Source organism: Plectropomus leopardus, chromosome 21 (assembly GCF_008729295.1).
Source record: "Plectropomus leopardus isolate mb chromosome 21, YSFRI_Pleo_2.0, whole genome shotgun sequence".
In the NCBI taxonomy this organism is placed as follows: Eukaryota; Metazoa; Chordata; class Actinopteri; order Perciformes; family Serranidae; genus Plectropomus; species Plectropomus leopardus.
In genome coordinates, this window is record NC_056483.1 from 14,437,582 (window position 1) to 14,455,894 (window position 18,313).

Genomic DNA, 18,313 nt, shown 5'->3' on the forward strand with positions numbered 1-18,313 from the left:
TAAGAAAAGGATAAACCGTGGGGTTGTTAAACTCGTGCCTACCTGCCAACGGGTCTCCACCATCCGCTTCGCTGTTCGGCTGGTCCTCCACCTTAGTATCCGGCTTTAAAAAAAATAGGTCCCTCTTGATGCCACATTCTGGCTCTTTTCCAGAGAGGCGAGTGTGAGGGGGAAAAGCTGAAATTGAGGAAATATTTTCCGTATTTCAAGCTCTACGTTGTCCTTTTCTCTCTTCACCTTCCCTTTTGCTGCTCCACTGGTCCGCCATTTGTTTAATCCATTTTCTGCTATGAGGAGAACTACTCTGTTCGGTCTTGGCGCGTTCTAATTCTCACGGTCACATGACTCATTGTCATCATCACAGACACAGCAACAAGGCAATCATAAAACTTTTTCTGTTATCAAATAAAGTAACGTGAATTTATTCATATTGCAAGAGGGATACTAGCATAAAGTTAAGGGGTTTTTTTTAAGACGAAGCAAAGGCTGGATGCTACAGTTGGTGGGGTTTGGAGGCCCCCTAGAGGTCGGAGGCCCCTGGGCACTGGCCCAATTGGCCCGGTGTTTAATCCATGCTCGGCACAAAATGATGGTTAATAGTGAAGAGTGCAGGCAGTGATTGGAAAAGTCAGTCTCTATCCACGTAGTGAAATTAATTCCTCAATTTGCCAGAGAACCCTAGAGTCTCATTTAAAAACCTCTGGGACTGCCTTTTTAAAAAAGTGCTTTTAGAGCACCATACAAAGAAAACGCGTTTCTACTTTTGGCCTTTAGGAGGCGCCGTAAGAAATTCCCGCTCCTCCTCGGTGCTGCTGCTGTTAGCTCCTGGCGCTCTTGTTGACTGTACACAACATTAATGGCGGAAGTCGCTTCATTCTGTGAGTTTTTTTTGTTAAATATTTCTAAAGCAAAGCCATGACAGGTGAAAAATGTGAAGTCGGTTTATTAGCGGCGGAGCATATTGTCCTCGTGCGTGTTGTTTGTGTCAGAATTGTGCGGTTTTATCGGTGAACAACGGGAAGCAGCAAAGCGAGGCTCATTGCTCCAATGTCTCCCTATTCATTTGAAAACAGCTACGTTAGAGTGGTGATGTGAAACTGTCGTCGGGTAAGGATGTCAGAGTCCAATTTCACAAGAAGTTTAGTCTAATATGTGTCACGAAATGTTCAGCGGTGTTGCTCGCTGTTAAATGAGCTCGTGATTCAGTGGTTTAGCATCGATTTAGCAGTGGAGTAATGCATCATGAGCTGCTGCAGCCCACTTAAGCATTAACACAAAGTGTGGTCGATTATTTCAGCAGCTGGAGAAGCACTGCAGGCTAAACATCAGTGGTTATTCGGTTGAAAGATGTAGGTTGTTTATGTTGCAGTGAAATATTAATGTGTGAACATTCAACAAGATTTGAAGTGTGGAGATTTTACACTGAAATCTTTCAAATATTTACACATGCTGTCAGTCAGGGAAAAAAGTAAGTAATGGACCATGTGTTTTATGTCCTTGTGCTTTTAGTCATTTTAACTATATTTCTTTGTTTTACTCTTATTTGTGAAGCACTTTGTAACTTTGTTTAGATAAGTGCATTACAAATTAGGTTATTATTATTATTGTTATTATTATTATTAGGCCTGGTATTATTTTGACATCTGGTAAAAAGACTTAGTACAAAAGAGCAGAATCTGTGTGACATGTGAGAGTATTATTGATACCCATTAGCAGCAGCTGCTTTGTACTGACCCTTTTTATAATACAATTCGGGGAAATCTGAAAACATAATAATAAATGAATGATGCTTACCAATTGTTTTGAATAGTGGGACTAGATTTATGATGTGCTTAAAACAAATTATAATTAGAAAACAAGTTAAAAGGTTTTACTTTGACTTTTACTGGAGTTGTTGATAAGTGCCTCGGTGCGTGCAATATGATTAGATAATTTCAATTTATGGCAGCTTAAGTTTAAGTAACTTGCCAAATGAATACTACCTGTGGTAGTACACACAGGCCCATGAAAGGTAATAATTGACAAAGCCCTGTTTTGTCACTTGGCAGGGCCAAGGAAGGACATAGTTAAAAGTTCAGCTGAGGTTGTTATTGTTGTGACAAGACAGCAGCATAACAGTTTGTCTTTCTTATTCATAGTTTGCTCTTTTCTCCTAGCTGGACTGTGAAGCTGAAAGGTGAGCAAGAGGGGTACTGGCAGGCTGCATAGTGTTTGCATTATGTTTTTTTTTTTGGTTAATGTATGTTTCAAAGTGGGAGAAGGAATGCATTGTATACATTACAGGATTTGATGTAAAAAAAAAAATGTGGCCAGAGAAGACAAATTTCAAAAGTTTGGTTTAGTAAAATGCATTGGTGCAGTGGTAGTTGGTGAGGTGGGTGTACTACTCGAAGGATGGGTAGGTTTGGAGGAAGTGGATATAATCTCTTATATATTCCTGTGGCGTTTTGCCTGATAGGTGGGTATACTGCAAACAGGCAGAAATAGAGGTGGATATACCCAGTGCAACTGCATTTACCGTTCACAACAGCTCTGGTTAAACTTTGATGAATAATATTTGTTCTTCAGTGTAAAATTGTAATTTACAGATTATTTCAGATATTATTCCAAATAGTAATTTGTAATTTCAAATTAATTCTTAAATTTAGCCAGCAGAAAATGATGAAAGGAGTTACGATGTGGATTATTTATGTTGTACAACTGAAAAATTCTGGCATTTTACCTTTTGACAAAGTAAAAGTGTTTGTTTTCAAGTGAATGGTTATAAAATTGATTCCCGCTCATTCAAATTATATTTTAGGGCTGCAGTGAATGATTATTGAATAATCTACAAATCATTTTCTTGGATAATTGCTGTTTTGGAGTCATGTCCACTGTAATTTCTCAGAGGCTAAAGTTTACTTTAAATTTCTTGTTACATATTAAAAACCAGAACCCCAAACATGTTCAGTCTAATATCATACATGGCAAAGAAAAGCAGAAAATTCACACATTTGAGAAGCTGAATGCATATGTTTGGTATTTTTACTTGAGAAATAACTAATCAAATTTTAGTGATAGATTAATGAAACCATTAATCAATTATCTAGATAACTGATGATTCAATTTTTGTGAAATGACTAATTGTTCAACTCTTTTTTGTCTTTTTTTTTTTACAACTACTTTTGCTGCCCTACGGGTTTGTTTCCCATTCAGTATATATTATTTATATTATTATGAAATAAACATCTTTAGGTTGTAGATTGTTGGTCAGACAAAACAAGAAATCTGCTGATGTCACAGAGGTTCTGATGTTTTTTTTTTCTTAACTTTTTCATTGAAAACAAATTAATCAAAAAAAAAAAAACAGGACATTATTTGTGTCTTGAGTAACCCAGAGGTCCAAACATAGTGTCACTGTACTCACATGTGTATGTTAGCGTTTGTATTTAGTCTGTTTGTGTCGGGTGGAATTATTAGGACCAGAGGAGGGCTGGTGATAAACTGGGATTAGAGACAAGCTGGACAGTGAAATGACTTCCTTTCATTGATTTTGAAAGAAAAGAACAAAAGCAAGAAACAAAGATAAAAGCAAGAAGAGTAGCAACAGTGTCTGTCCTCCTCTCCTCAGTTCCAGGTGAGTCGGCTGATTGAAGACGGGCTCCTGTGGATCCTGGCCATGGATGAAGAGTTGACGCCTTTGGACTGCCTGCTGCCCTCAGGTACTGCCTTTCAAACACACATTCCCATGGCGCAAGCACGCATGCACGCAATCAATCAAATGCGCAGGGCCATGCGCATATGGCGCGTTCACCCACAAGCCACAAACTGGGACCCAAACATAGATCTGTATGCATCTGATCAAAACACACACTTACTCACATCACTGTCACACTTGTCTTCCTCTCTCTGCTTCTCCCAGTCACTCTGACACACAGACAGTCTCGGGGGAATTAAAACTCAAAAACAAATCACTGGCACTTTCATGACAACAATGTGTATATGTATGAGATGCACTTTCTTGTTTCGTTTTTGTTTTGCTGCGAACATAATGAACCTTTATTGAAAGAGGGCCCGATGCTTGTAAAGTTTGCTGTTTGAGAAAAACAAACTTTGAAGAGGCATTTTGCTTATTGAAATATTTCTAAAAATAAATAATCTTGCTCCCGAATACAATCCCTGTCATCATATAAATTCACTTTGTCAAACACCAGAAAATCAAGTACAATCTGATATTTGACTGGAAAGAATCCCATGGTAGCACATTTATTCTCTTATCCAAAGGCACATTTTTGTTCCAGGACTAATTTCCCCAAAGATTTTGAATGTGTTGATGCTCTCAAAAAACAAAACCCTCACGATGGTCAGCACTGACTGCCCTATAGACCTGAGGAGGAAGCGGGTTATATGTGCCTTTATCAACTGCTCTCAGGTCAAGGTTTATCTCCCTGGTGGTGTGTGTGAGTGTGGAGGAAGAGGAGCTGAGATGAGCCTAAGGGTGGGTTTTACCCCAAGCTGTAAGGGTCAAAAGGATCATATACCAGTTTGGCCTTTAGTGGAGACAGTAGCCACATGTAATTCCCTTGTTTGCTAGTCTTGTATTAGAATACTGCATTCATTATTTCCTTGTATCTTTGAGATCTATTTTATAAAAAAAAATAATATAATTACTTACATGAAAAAAATCCCTTACATGCTTGTATATTATGATAAAGGGGCTACCATTTGTTGCCTAGTACTAGATACACTCTGTACAAATGAAATTGTGATGTGGGGTTTTGACACCTACTAGAAATATTGTCCACCCACAGAGAGATATAAATAGACAGATTTGGACTGAAAAACAGGCATTCTGTCCCCAGTAAACTCAGCAGTGTCAGAGCTTTTGCTCCTCTCATCCTTTCATGGATTCATCGGCGTTCAGGCAAAGGTTCAAAGACATCAAGTAAGTGTGAAATTTAATGATGAGGTGTAGATGAATTTCAGGTATCTGTGGTGTTGCATTCCTAGAGTTATTTCACAAAGAGGTCTTTTGGTGGAACTGCTTTTCTTTTAACCTGCTACAATTTGGACAGCTGAAGAATCTTGTATCGAGCTGTACTCTTCTTGAAATATAGAAATATTCTGTCTTGACCTCTTGTCGTCTATGTTTGCCAATTCACAGAGTGGAATGTGAAAAAAAAACATCACTAAACAAGAAAATTGGCAAGGAGCAGTGCCAAGGACAAACATTGTTTGGTTCCAGCTTCTTCAGTATAATATAACTGAATATATTAAAGTTATGGACTGTTGGACACACAAAATAAGCAATGTGAAGACGACACTGAATCAATCAGTTTATTGTAAAAAATAATCTACAGCCCGGCTCTCCAATATATAAGACATTTGTGTACAGTTTTTAATCTGTTTAAGTCTAAATTATATTTAAGGGATTCCAGTGGTTTCTACCATTTTTGCAGGGAAAGATGAGTCAATTTAATATCTTATTTTTTTCTAGAATATCAGGCATATTTTCATTTTTTTAAAAAATAGATAAATAGAGGAATAAAAGGCTTAAACCTTAAATCAAATCACCAAACAATAATTTGCCAGCCCCTGTGCAGTAACTCTGAGGACCCTGTAGTGGTTGCGGACCCCCTGTTAAAGACCCAGGATCTACAGATCGAACAGTAATTTTAATGAGACATTAGTTACAGCCCCAAAACATAATGTGTCCCATTGTGATCAAATGATGAATGCAACCGGAGGATCAGAGCCTATGGGTACTACTACTGTATTATGTACCATATACAGTCTATAGGTTCCTTACATTGCTCTCTTTTTTCCTTCCCTTTTGTCTCTCCCTCAACGTCTCCATTGATTGCTGTTTGAAGGTTATAATCCTGATGTTAGTCTACAAAGACCACTGTAATTTTTCTCCTGTATGTGCACTAATACGTTTGTATATACTTGACATTCTCTTTCATGTGTGTGATTTGCACCAAGCTGAAACACAGAAGCATTGTTGATTTTCTATGCTTGCACAGCTCCAAAATCAATAGCACTCAAAGGCCAACGTCAGTCAAGAGACACTCTCTTCTGATAGGATGCTATCAGCAGTTGAAGCATCCATTGTTACAAATGTTTACTCAAACACGTACGCTAAGCATTGCAGGCTACGCTCTTGAGTTTGCTCACTGTACAAATCCAAGATTTATTCTACAGATTTCACACTGTGTGCAAATAATCCCCCAAATGGTTGCAGAACAGATCAGAGCACAGACACACATCCTCCTAATGGTATAATTTTCTCAATAAATCTGTTACCTTCTATCAAAAGTAAAATGTGTGTTTGAGATTGTATCATACGCTTGTAAAATCTGTCTTCCAGCTGCACAGTATAGTGAAACACTTTTCCCCCATTAGATGAGTTAGAGAATATTTCCATGGTTGCTTTAGTTTCATCTCTTGCAGGAAAAGCTTATCTAGACTCTCGGTGGAGAATATAAAAACAGCCCCTGGATGTCTGCATTTTAAAATCCCTAGTGTGCAAAGTTAGCCTTTTAAATTTCACCATTTTAATTATAAATGCCTATTCCTGGAATATCTATGTGCTTGGTGTGTGTGTGTGTGTGTGTGTGTGTGTGTGTGTGTGTGTGTGTGTATTTTTGTGCAAGCGTATGCGCGAGGGTGTGTGTGTGTGTGTGTGTGTGTGTGTGAGTGTGTGAGTGTTTTTGCAACGAGGGGTTATCTGAAAAGTCACGGCTGGTTGAGTTTGTCTTTTGTTCTCTGTACACCTACAGCCAATTAAGAGACAAGACTGACAAATCTACTCCTCCTCTTTCTCCTCCTCACCTACCCCTCCTGGTGTCCTCCTTTCTTTTCCTCCTCCTCCTCCTCCTCCTCCTCCTCCTTCTTTATGTCTCCTCTTTATCCTCTTTTCCCTTCCTCTTCCTTTTACCATACTCTGCTGGGGTTGACTTTCGTATTGGAAATGACCTTCGAGTGATGTGAACTTTTTAACAACATCAAGCTCGATGCTGCAACAAAGTCACAAACCCAAAGGACAATTTTTTTTCCACACTTTCTCATCCAAGTCAAAATGCACTCTTTACACTTAAGGGTATGAATCCAAAAAGGGTCTTTTTGCGGACACAAGGCAATGCACATTTTGCAATGAGAATTTCATGAAGCCTAAAGTATATTCTTTTTCTTCTTTCTTGGCCATTGCTTATTCTGGCCTCCCACTGCATTCATGATGTATTAGGGAAGGTGTATTGGGAAAGATACAAGTCTTAGAAATGCCAGGTTGTGCTGTATCCGATCTGTAATGCTGTTGTGTGGAATTTACATAAATGCAGTTTAGAAAAGAGGGGGCATTGTCATCACAGGATGTTGCTGAAACTTGCATATGGCATTTTGGTTTTGCTACAAAAGGCAACAATTTTAAAAATGGATGAAAAATTGTTTATAAGGGCAGGCACGAGAATGAGAGATAAACGAGCAAAATGGCTAAGTGTGGATGCAGGTTAAGAGAGGTTGTCCTTGTTGTTTTTGCTTCATTAAGGCTTTTTCAGCAGCTCTGTTTTTACTTAGTTGATGGATGCAGAGTTTGTCATTATTATGTTTCATCTCCTGCAGATTGAAAAATGAGTGACAATTGTAAAATATCAGTCAGGGGACCTACATTAGAAGCAGAGCGAAAGAAAAGCTAAAAGCAAGATGGATGGGGAGCTTGAGAGAGGAAATAGACTTGTGAAATGATGCACCCTGGGATAGAGACTTTGACAAAGAAGCATGGAGGTACAATGAGACGGACGAGAGACGTTATAGAATGTCTGGTTATTTTCACTTTTGTTGTTCAGAAAGGCTTTCCTCCATGTTAGTTACAGATGGTGTGTCGCCAAGGTGACAAGGAGCCAAGGTAGTCAAAAGAGCATGAATGTGATGCGTGCAAGGCTTACAGGGCTTAGCACTTACTTCTTAAAGTGGTCACCAGGCTTGTAACCAGGGGTAAGCAATTGGTTGCTAAACTGTTTGTTTAATGTTTTGCTGTAGTGTTTTTCGTCTTTTTGTTCTTATATGCAAAATTCTGTATGCTGCTGTCCTGGCTTACACTTTCTTTACACAATTTTACACCAACATCAGCAGATTGATAAGACAGATTGAATTTTTTAGATTCTGCTTAAACAGCTGAATGCCCTCTCACAACAGAAGAGACTGGGAAAGCCAACACTACATCATGTAGCACCAGAATGTGGGCAAAGCTCTCCTGTTGGCCCCCATAGCATGCACTTGAAATAGCACATCACCCTGCATTGGCAATAAATACCTTCAGCTGAATTCACTCTGCCAAGATAATTTGATCATATGTAGGTTTTTGTTGCTGTCAGACTGTTTCCATAGACACTTGATGTCATGGTCTCCATATGCTGCAAGCTCTGCTCTCTCTAGTGTCCAATATATAAATATCACTAATGCAAAAAATATAGAAATGTATTTATGGAGCATCTTGGTAGCCCAGTGGTTACAGTGCATGCCATAATATTGCAACATTTAGGAATCGATTCCAGCCTTGGACCCTTGTTGCATGCCGTACACCCCCCATTAATTGTGACCCCAGTCGATAAAAGTGAGGGTGATGTGAGTGAGGTTAGATTATTGCATAATTTGGATGGACATTGTCTATACTGTGGTTATGTTTTGTAATTTTCGGATGTTGCAAAAAGTCACTCATTGAACTGAGTGGGAAAACATTCTGAACTTCCACAAAAAGCTCCCGACACCCTTGGAATGGTTTCAGATTTTGATTCCCCCTCTTATTTTCTAGTCTCTGTACGGAACATGATAATGACCTCATTATCACGGCATTGTTTTAGTTTTGTTTTTTATTAAGCACATTCAGTGCCCTAACCAACAGCCTCCAATTTGTATTTAAAAGGTGCGTTTTAAACATGCACATAGTGATGTCTTGTGTTTTTGCTGTGTGGCCATTATGTTCCGTAGTCTGTGTCTCTGTCTGATTGTTTATGATTCATACCTTTCCCCTGTCCTCCTTTCTTGTGCAGGCACGCAGAGGATCTGTCTGATCATTCTGAACCAGCCTCTGGATAAGGACTACCTACACATCCTCTGGAGTAAAGGTATATCACACACATCACCAGCGCAGATCAAACAAGCCCCCTCAGTATCACTTAGATCTCCAGTACATTTGTGTGCACTGAGCATGTATTCCGCAGTTGTTTTTTGTCGGTCTGTGCTCTCTAGCCTGTGTTTCCTCCGCTGTGCAAAATCTTAATTACTGCCATGTCTTTGAAAATGCCCCCTCTCTGCCCTCTGCCCACATTTCTTTTGCGATGTGCTTTAATGAAGTTTAAGTTGACATAATTTTTTCCCCAGAAAATAATTTTCCTTTTTGCAAGGGTGACTTTTTGTTTTATTTGTTTTGTAACTTCCATGGCTACATGACCTCAACAATTGATATAATCAAAACAAAGATGATATTATAAAAAAATGTATTCCTGTGTGTTCACAGCCTTGAATAGGCAGCATGATTTTGTTGCCCCTGATACAGCTTTTGTAGTGTCATGATGAAATTGCATAATGAGTTTTGAATCTGAACATTTCAGTTGTAGCAGCAGGGTCATTTAGCTTTACAGATCAACCTGAAATATACAGTAAGTGATCAAATAAAAACTATATTATAAAAGGCCCTACGCATTTCACTCATAATCTCCAGAGGTGATCATCTTTCACAGCACTGAACCATACATAATAGTACAATTTTTTTTATTCATTTGAACCTCCCAAAAGCACTCTTATAGCAATTGTAAGGTCTCAAGGTAACAAGAATAGCACATCCATTGAGATTCATTCAAGTGTGCATACATTCATTATAGCTAATTGGTTGGTAAATAATGTGAACACAGGCAGTGGCATTAAGTGTCCACTCTACTCAGCAGGGGAGTGACAGGGTCAATATAAACAAAACCTACTGGACCTAAGACCCGCCACGATTAGAGCGTGTGGGCGTTTCAGTCAAAACAAATCCATCCTCAGAACCGACTCTGAGCCATTGCTTACATCTGTGAGCTCTCTTGCAGCCTTTTACCAAAGACGAAATTGTCTAGTTAGAGATATGAGCAGATAGGAAAATCTTTACTGTCGTGCACTCAGACAAACTCATTTGTGTCTTACCCTAAACAGTTAGTCGTTAATGCACAACTCTTGCTTGTATATACTATTAACAAAAGAGCATTTAGAGCAGGACCAAATCTATACTTTCATTTTCAAATATACAGCACCTGTTGTGTAGTACAAACTTACTGCATGGCTCCACTTCAGCAGTTTTGGAGTAACGGTTATGCCCAGCGGCATTTTGATGATTATTTCTGGGGATGAAAAGAACTATGCTTCATCATTTTCACACTAGCAAACTGCTGGTAACAAGTTTGCTGGCAAATTATGAACCAGGGAAGTCCACTTTTTTGTAGTTGGTAACTAAAGGGTATAAAAATGGATTTGATTTCCCTTCTGCGCCATGAATACTCTATGCCCTTTATCAGAGTAAAAGACAAACAGACATCCAGACAACTCAAAAACATGCAAAAAAGGCTCATCGTTAAAAGAGGAAAAATAGGTTTTTGAGGGGAAGTAGAGCTCCAGACTCCCTGAGGTGTCGCTTATGAGACGCGTTGATGCATAGCGGTTGTGCTACTTGGCTGTGATGTATTAAATATGCAAAGCTGACTTTGAGCCTTTAAACCAGACAGTGTCATCTCAACCTGTATCCTAGAACTTTGTTTTTTCTTTTAAATATGATAAACTGATCAGAAACAGAGCCTTACTGAACAAGAGCAACTTGTGCTGAATGTGTTAGGCACGCAGCTGTTTTATCAAGGACTTAATGGAGAAATGTGGCCTGGATCACTGGTTCTCAACAGTGTTTATGCTGAGACCATGAAACAACAACAAAAAAAAACTAGGCACATTAATTTATGTAAAATTTAATACGCAGACTTATGCAATAATGGAAGAAGGTTAGTAAACAACGTAACTTTGAAGGCAAACTTGTGATTAAACCCACATCAGATTGAATTTTAATGAACACAGCTTTGATATTCTTATCAACTTAGCAAAAACCCAAGAGGCACCTGAGCTCTTTCCATCTCACGGCTCTTTCAGTTTTTGCCTTTATAGTAGAGGACCTCTACAAAATGTTTCATGGCATTAGACAAAGCAATTTCCTCATCTGATTTCACTCCAAAGGTTGCCTGCTGCCCCAAGAAAAAAGATTCTTTGGATAGTTAATTAAATGAGAAGAATAAAAAAAAGTAGAATTTAAAGAAAGAAAAACATATAAAATATTCATCTAAAGGATTGCGATACCTGTTAAATGAAAAGTGAATGGGTTAATTGATGGCAAGTCTCATCAAAGTCTTACAATATGCATCCAGAGTAAAGGACAAGGACAGTTTTCTGTAGCTCTGCACAATACTATCAAAAATCACACTGCTTATTTTTAAGAAAATTGCAGTTGTTATATAATTTGGAAAGGCATTCAAAGACTCAATTGAAATTTGCTAGCACAAACAACATCTAAACTGAAGAGAGTTTTTCAATATTCAGTTTAAATTGTGTGTTTGCTACCAGCATGTGGATATATCAGACTTGTAATAGATTCTTTACGCCCTGTCAATTGTAACTGACCCTCAACAGTGTTTGGAGATTGAAATTTTACATTCAATATCCTTATTTCCAAATCCAGTGATTACATTTTACAAATATGTATTGTGGAGCTATTGCACATCCTTTTGCTGATTGTTTCACTCATTTTTTCTTATTGCCTTCAATATTTGCCGGTAAAACAGGAACAAGGATAATAAAGCATTGCATCAAATCATTGTCCCATCCAATTGCAATATCTTACGACCACTGTGAGACAGATGGACATATTAGACACACTTTGACAGTGTCATGCAACTTAATAATGTCATACGGCATTTGCTTCCTCTTAGATAAGGCTACTGATTTAAGTTTCAGAAAGATTAGGGGTTGTTTTTTAAGTGCCACAAGCAATACTGTGGTGTGAATGTCAGAAATTGGGAAGCTTTCTTGATCAGTTCTGAACTTGGCAGCAGTGCACATGGGACTTGAAGAAGTTTTGACAGGATGATGATGGTGCGTGAATGGCAGATCTCAGATCTCTCGCAGTGTGATGGTAAACACGCTTGTAGCAAGTTTATCGTTCCTCACTTGATATGCCATGTATTTTTAATGTTGTTTATGGGATAAGCAGATGTCAGTGTGCGCATGAGCGTGTCGGAGTGTGTGTCACTTCCCAGATGGTTGTTCACCTGGAGGCATCGTAGCCAGGTCTCCACCCTTACAGACACGCTCTTACTCACGTACACACGGCACTCTCAGGTTCTCTGATGTGCTGCCCCTGGGCCCCCTCATCACCTGTGGGAGAGGTAGAGCAGCAGGGAGTAGGGGAGCGATAGAGGCTGGAAGAGCGCAGCACTGATCAAAGGGAAGCTCATTTATAGGTACCGAGTGTGATGTTGTGAAGAAGGATCAAGCTGCTTATCACACTCTCTCACCCTCTCACTCATCTAGTCCATCAGTCACCCACTTGCTCATCTGGTCAGTCACCCACTCACTTGTTCATTCAGTCGATCAGTCTCGCATTTACTTACTTCCAGATCCTTCACTTACTTCACTGTGTTACAACACAAACAAGCAAATCAATACAGCAATCAGGGAGGGTAACTCTCTCTACAAGACAAAAAAAACAGGCCTGTGCCTGATTTCATCATTTGTTGATGCTGAGCAGCTTGCCAAAGTTGAAGTTTATGAACATCAGCCAGTTGAATATCAGCCTTGCAATCAAGGCCGGCTAAGTGACTGCAAGTGCGCACATACACACTTCTTGAACTTCATGTCTGATGGGGTAAATCAGCATGTGGAGAATTCGAAAAGAGAAGCTGTTCTTGATCTTGATTTATGGATAAAGATTGTAAGAAAGCTAAAGACCAAATTCCTGTACGTCATTTAATCGAATAGACAAAAAATTAATTTCAATCAGAAAATTTGCCATCTAGAATTAGAAGGCTTTCACATTAGGGACCTGAGCCTAGATCCAAGTGCACTTGATTCCAAAGTCCAGTTTGTTTGATTAGTTAAAAGTATAGTTAGCATAGTTAGAAAGCTATGTACAATAACTGTGCACGGTTCCCCAGTCGATACTCCAATCCACTTTAAAAGCTGTCATGAGTATGGTTCATGTATACTCCAATATGGTATACATAAGGTGTGAACACAAACCAAACCAAAACACAGACGTAAATTGCTGTTTAACTTGACTACAAGGAGTTTTTGACCAGTTGTGAAACAGTCACAATTTAATACTGATGCCTCTATATCAGGCGGTAGTGCAGTTTGCTGTTGATGGACCCAGATCTGGCTTGGTGAGGCTGCAGCGATTGACCTACAGTCTAAGGACCATTGGGTGTCAGAGAGCTCCAAGCTGGAGAGCAGCAGCTCCTTCTCCAGCCAGGAGCAGAGCCTTGCCTTGTTGCTCCGCCAGTATCCTTTGATGATGGTCCATGGGGCAGCAGTGTCTGTCTGCGCTGACCTTTTTTTTAGTGCAACAAAAATGTTATGTTGGCGATGATGCAAGCATACTCAGGCACAGAATAACATGACTAATGCAAAAGCTGAGTGGCAGGGGAGTAGAAAGAGGGGATTTGTACTTGGGCATGGCACAAATCAAACGTACTTAATACGAAAATGCCCTAACAGCTGCAATGATCAATTGATTTCTTGTCAACTTTGCAGTTAGTTGATCGCCAACTTATATGATAATCAGTTAATTGGTTTGAGTATTTTTTCAAGAAAAAATCTCAATTCTCGGATTCTAGCTTTGTTAATATTTTCAGATATGTTTGCTACTCTATGACAGTAAACTAAATCTCTTTGGTTTGGGGAAAAAATAAGACATGTGATCCTGGGCTTTGGAAAACACTGATCAACAATTTTCACCATTTTCTGAAATTTTATTGACCTAACAACTTACTGATTAAGAAAATAATTGTAATCAACAGTGACAACAATAGTTGCACCCCTATAGAATAACAAACAGGGGGATGGAGCAGAAGAATAAAGAGTAACAGTGGAGCTGGAGAAAAAGAAAATGAGATATTTGTGCGGGAGATCAATCAAATTTGAGGCAAGGTGTAGAGAGCAGGGTGGATCTGCAGACAGGGTGACAGACGGAGGGGGAGAGGTGGACTGATGGATGAAGGGAGGGCATCTAGGCATCATAATAAGGATAATAATCTTTTCACTGCTCCAGGTGACCGTTTGCCCTCTCCTGTTCAGCACCAAAGCCCCAACCTGACAGGTATTAATCCTCACCACTAACCCCATCAATATTGGCCTGCTATAGAATATACCCTACAGCTATGTGGGTGTTTGTGTGTGCGTGCGTGCGCGCATTTGTGCGTTTCCGCATGACCATGAACATGCATCTTTCCTGCATTAAACTCAAGAGCAAAATAGATGATTAAAAAGCACTGAAATGACAGGTTTACTACTGTGTGTGGAAGTGCATTATCTCCTGCCCACCATATGTATCTGTCACCCAGCAGAGTGAGTGACAGGAGGAGTCGGTTCTGAAGCCTGCAGGGAGGGATTATTATGGCTAGTTAATTTACAAGGTCATCTCCGCCGACTGCTTCTGACGTCCCCGCTCACATTATATCACCGTCAGAATTCATAAGGCAGCCTTGTCCCTGTATGCAATTCTCTGTTGAGCTTGTTTGTTAAACTCCTATGCTCTGAGGAGAGAGATAAGATGGAGTTGGTTAGGCTGTTGCATTCACAATTGAGGCGTACTTCAAACAGCAGGCAATTCATTGTTTTCGGAGGGAGAATGACAGTAATTGTATCTACAACGCCTGTGAAAGAAGTGCAGATGGAGAGATAATCTTCCTCAAGTTCAGTTTACCCACTTTTGCCATTTACTGTGATGAAGACAAAGTGAATGTTGAGAGATCTAAAAAGACAGATGCTCCCACAGGCATTTCCCGTACAATGAAGATTAACTTTTAAATAAGTTTGACCCGTTTTATGTGAATTTGGTTTCAAAGGAAATTACGTCAAGGACAGCAATCCTAAAATGACAAGAAGCACACTCTTGACTAATCTACTCGGAGAACAAAAACAATTGAAGCTTAGAAACGTGTGGTTGTACTTTCGAGGACATCAACCTTAACACGGGGAATCAACTGCTTTACTCTGACAATGACATAAAATCTATTACTGCTGATTACAAAGCAGATGAACTTTTTTTTAAATGTACAGGGTTTCCTGCAGGATGTTGATTTGCAAAACACAGCCTTGATGTAAAAACTTGCAAGGTTTTCTTTTTCGGTGCTATGATGACAGGTACCTCTGTGGAGTTTTTGGTTACTGGTAGTGCTATGGAACAATTTTTTTTACATGCCCTATGGCCCTTTTTTGTTTATATTTTCCACATGCATGAGTTGACTGACAGCCGGTGTTGGTAAAGTGCAAACAGTGTAGTACTGTGCCAACAAAGGCAGTGATGAAGAAGACTGATTGCACATTAACATGGATGTTAGCAATGCAGTATTCCCAAAAATTGCCTTAAAAGTGCTTTATGAGGAAGGAAATACCATGTTAGACCAGTGATTCTTAACCCCTAAACTTACACACTTTAAGCAGTGGAACCTTGTTTCATTAGATTGTACTTCAGTTAGATATGATTAAAATCAAAATATAAAGAGACAGTCATGGAGTCTGTAAAAATTGTGATCATATAGTCACTCTTGTGTGTCTTTCTAACAATAGCCCCCCTTCTCTAATGAATTAAATAGTAAAAAAATAAACTGTTCTCCAATGTTCTGGGGACCCATTGGAACTCCTTCAGGGACCCCTGGCTGAGAACCACTGTATTAAACCGTAAGCATACTGTGCACAATGCATTTTAAACTTAACCATTTAAACATCTGCTTTGCTCATTAAATGCATGCTCTTTACTGCTGGATGTAGTGCCACTGCTCTTTCCTCCCCGAGCTTAATAAGCTTAATATAATTTATGAACTTGTTGGAATTTCTTCTGACAAGCAGAGGTGCTTTTTGTCTCTGAAGGAGCAGGAGGCCACACTATACAACACTGCAGGAAACCCGGACATAAAGATACATAATGCAACAGTGTAAAACACTGTCAAAAGATGTTTAAATGTTACCAAAATATTGAAAATGATCACTCATTGATATTTATGAGATCTGCTAGCTTACAGCACTGGAGGGGACCTTATTATTATCAAAACAAGCCTTAGCAAGAAGAAGGCTCCCACGATAAAATGTTGCAGTTTGTGGTTAACTGATGGACCTGTTATTCCACCACAGTGCGAATGCAGACAAATAATACGGGATGGATATGAAGCAAAAATATGAGCCGAAAATGCATATAATTGGGAATTATATAAATGTAAGTAGATCGTTACTTTTGAAAGATTGTTATGAAGTTGGTACTTGCGAGCACCACTTTGTAGAATCACATCACCTCTCAGACTTACTGGAGCTGTGTGTGAGTGTATTTAATGGCAGGCCATACAAACAGAACTGAGTAAATGATTGACAGACGGAAGTAACTGTTCTGGAACCTTAAGTCTGAAAATGATACTGTGTGTGTGTGTGTGTGTGTGTGTGTGTGTGTGTGTGTGTGTGTGTGTGTGTGTGTGTGTGTGTGTGTGTGTGTGTGTGTGTGTGTGTGTGTGTGTGTGTGTGTGTGTGCGCGCATGCACGTGTGTGCGTGTGGACACAGATAATGACAGATAGCTTTACAGACTGTGGCCACCAGGCTTAAAGAACAGTTTCTCTGTTTTTCGAGTTACTGTTTGAAAAGTTTCTCAGCCTTTGCACTCTGTCGGAGATAATGAGTCATTTACATTCCAATCATTTCTTGACGTGAAACATCGACAGCAGGTGGTGAGGGTTATAAGTAAAAGCACTGCCTAGGGTATAAGCGTCTTATTTACATCAATGCAAATGCATCTGCATTCTTTTACTTTTTAAGCGCTCAAGCCTGGGATAGTCAGATTGAGGAGGATACCCCCCTGTGTTGAAATAATCATTCCTCTCCGTTTAATTCTGCTAATTGCGTCTACTTTAGTCTGAGTCTGTGTGTGCATGTGAATTTATAGTATGTAGTTGTGACATAGTTTGCTTTGTACTTGCTGTATTTTTAGGGGTGTATAAGTTATTCTAAGTTTAAAATCTGCACCTCCATTTGTTGTTACAGTATACAGCCTGGAGAGAGGAAGTCCAAACATAAATATTTAATGCATGTCTCTGCTGTATGCGAATCAGTTTACAAGTGCAAAGTCTTGATGGTTATTTTACCCTAAAGTGGGAGTTATAGGAGAGAGTACTGTCTTGTTGGTAATTAAGTCAAGTCAAGTAAATTTTATATAGCCCAATATCACAAATCACAATTTGTCTCAAGGGGCTATACAATCTGCACAGCAGACGACACCTTCTGTCCTTGGACCTTTGCAGCGGATAATAAACACCTTAGAATACACAGTGATATTCTTGGAAATGAGTACCAGAGTGATGAAGATTTTTTTCCTTTTTTATCAGATGTAGAACTTAATGTTTTTCTCTTTTTAGATTATCTGTGACTCACCAGTTCGAGATACCTTGTGGAGTTTCTGACCACAAATAGCACTGTTGCTATGCTGTGGTCTATGCAAGGTCACTGGATCTTGAACTAACAGACCTTTTTTCACAGTTTTTGGCTGGACATAGCTGAAAAAAAGCAAATACATAATTAATTACTTTAAAACAACTGCATTCTAATTAGACTTCCAGTTTCAGCTTCTGCTTTTGTGAATGCGGGCTTACTGGCAGGGCTTCCTGAGAACTGAGCCGTTGTTTTACTTGTGCTTGTCCTGATATAAGTCAGAATGTCTGCTGTAAACAAGGTTTATAAGAATGATAAAAAATGTAATTTGTTCCACCCTAACAGGTGCAACAAAGCTAAAAGGAGACTGAGGTAGATTTCAACCCACACATGAGAAAAGGCTCAATCAGGCAACAAAAGTAAAATCACCTGTGTGGGTGTGCCATAGCTGGCCTTTAAATATGTTTGTTTGTCTTTAGGGATGCACACAATCAGGTTTTGTGACAAACACTGAACTCAAGCATAACCTTTGTTTGTTTACAAGAACCTCACAAGGTACATCAGGCTTCATATGCGCTTAATCACTGTTTCTCGAGACCAAGGCTTGCATTCAGCACTGAATGAATAAATTGAGTGCTG

General features: G+C 39.3%; 1 protein-coding gene across 4 annotated transcripts in view; it reads left to right on the forward strand.

Annotated features, from left to right (window-relative positions):
* Positions 1 to 848: 848 nt before the first annotated feature.
* Positions 849 to 18,313, forward strand: part of tpk1 (thiamin pyrophosphokinase 1) — a 77,078-nt gene continuing 59,613 nt past the window's right edge. For 2 of the 4 annotated variants that reach the window (XM_042510281.1, XM_042510284.1), the window contains exons 1-3: positions 849 to 878; positions 3,611 to 3,701; positions 9,027 to 9,101. In XM_042510281.1, coding sequence (XP_042366215.1) covers positions 3,659 to 3,701; positions 9,027 to 9,101 — 118 coding nt within the window. In that variant the 5' untranslated portion in view covers positions 849 to 878; positions 3,611 to 3,658. Of the gene's footprint in view, positions 879 to 906; positions 923 to 1,014; positions 1,108 to 3,610; positions 3,702 to 9,026; positions 9,102 to 18,313 lie in introns of those variants that run through there. The other 2 variants (XM_042510283.1, XM_042510282.1) reach the window with 2 other exon arrangements.